Here is a 1,510-nt window from a genome sequence, read left to right as displayed (position 1 = left end):
AATTATACAAGAAATTATACTTTAAAAATCATGGAGAATATGTTATGTTTTCAACTTTATTATGAAAATACATATTGCAATTACAAATATATACACAATGTAAAGCATGAAACTCACAAGTTTTATTGTCTACAGGAAGTACTTATACACTAATGGGTGCCCGTTGAAGTTAGGTAAATACCTGAATACGTTTTTTAATGGCTAATGTCAGTATGATACGGTTTTAAAGTCTTTTAATACTGACATTCCAGACTTACCTTTAACTACTATATACATTAATTTACGCACAGCAGTTGTATACATCTATTTCTCTTTCTCGGTATATTTCATTGTTTTACTGCCTTCATTTCTTCTGGGATAAACAACTTTTGTGAGAGAATGTCTCTCACCTCACCACTCTCATGAGAAAAAAAATGTGTCTCTCAACTCATCACTCTCATGGTAAAAAGAACATATCTCTCACCTCATCACTCTCATGAGAAAAATGTCAAGACAACATGTCTCTCACTTCATCACTCTAATGAGAAAAACGGCAAAACATGTCTCTCACCTCATCACTCTAATGAGGAAAAACGGCAAAACATGTCTCTCACCTCATCACTCTAATGAGAAAAACGGCAAAACATGTCTCTCACCTCATCACTCTAATGAGAAAAACGGCAAAACATGTCTCTCACCTCATCATTCTAATGAGAAAAACGGCAAAACATGTCTCTCACCTCATCACTCTAATGAGAAAAACGGCAAAACATGTCTCTCACCTCATCACTCTAATGAGAAAAACGGCAAAACATGTCTCTCACCTCATCACTCTAATGAGAAAAACGGCAAAACATGTCTCTCACCTCATCACTCTAATGAGAAAAACGGCAAAACATGTCTCTCACCTCATCACTCTAATGAGAAAACCCTTAACTAGAGTACAAGAGCGTCGGCCAATGACGTTTATCTCTGTAATTCTCACTGGAAAAGGTGGTTACATTTGGATTGAACTTTGGCTTATCAAAACACAAACCCCGACGTCTCCACAGCTCCTCCGGGACACCTAGTCTCTGGAAGATCTCGCTGTCTCTCCTGACGAAGACGTAGTCGGGAATAACGTAGCAGAACATGTCGAAGAGATAATAACCGCGAGCTTCCATGAAGGCTATGAATTCTGTGTCCTCGTATTCCCACGATGGGGGCTTTTTGAAGGGTGTTGAAGAGGACTTTTCCGAAGGTGTATAAGAGGATTCTTCCGAAGGCAAGGTGTGTTCGATAACCCAGACGTCGACGGTGATCTTGTCGAACGGGAAGGATCGCAGGATGTCCATCTCGACGCCCTCTACGTCGAGGCTGAAGACGTCGACTTGGGTGACGTTGAGGGCCAGGAAGAAGGTGAGGACTGGGAAGCACTGGACGACGCGGAAGGTTTTGAAGCCAGGACCTCCACCCGCCAAGGGGTTCTGTGAACAAGGTAGTCATTATGGATTTATTATTACTGTTTTTGTATAGCGGGATAGTTATTATA

The 1,510-nt window shown here is 40.8% G+C and overlaps 1 protein-coding gene across 1 annotated transcript in view; it reads right to left on the bottom strand.

Moving 5' to 3' along the window:
* Positions 1–790: 790 nt before the first annotated feature.
* The window catches only part of LOC122249235 (uncharacterized), a 3,910-nt gene continuing 3,190 nt past the window's right edge, over positions 791–1,510 (bottom strand). Inside the window, exon 4 of the mRNA XM_043009932.2 lies at positions 791–1,445. Coding sequence (XP_042865866.2) covers positions 912–1,445 — 534 coding nt within the window. The 3' untranslated portion in view covers positions 791–911. The remainder of the gene's footprint in view (positions 1,446–1,510) is intronic.

Source organism: Penaeus japonicus, unplaced genomic scaffold (assembly GCF_977035675.1).
Source record: "Penaeus japonicus unplaced genomic scaffold, GWHDUDI00000001_assembly GWHDUDI00000018, whole genome shotgun sequence".
NCBI lineage: Eukaryota > Metazoa > Arthropoda > Malacostraca > Decapoda > Penaeidae > Penaeus > Penaeus japonicus.
Note: the sequence above shows the minus strand (reverse complement) of the source record. Positions and strands in the feature narration are given on the sequence as shown.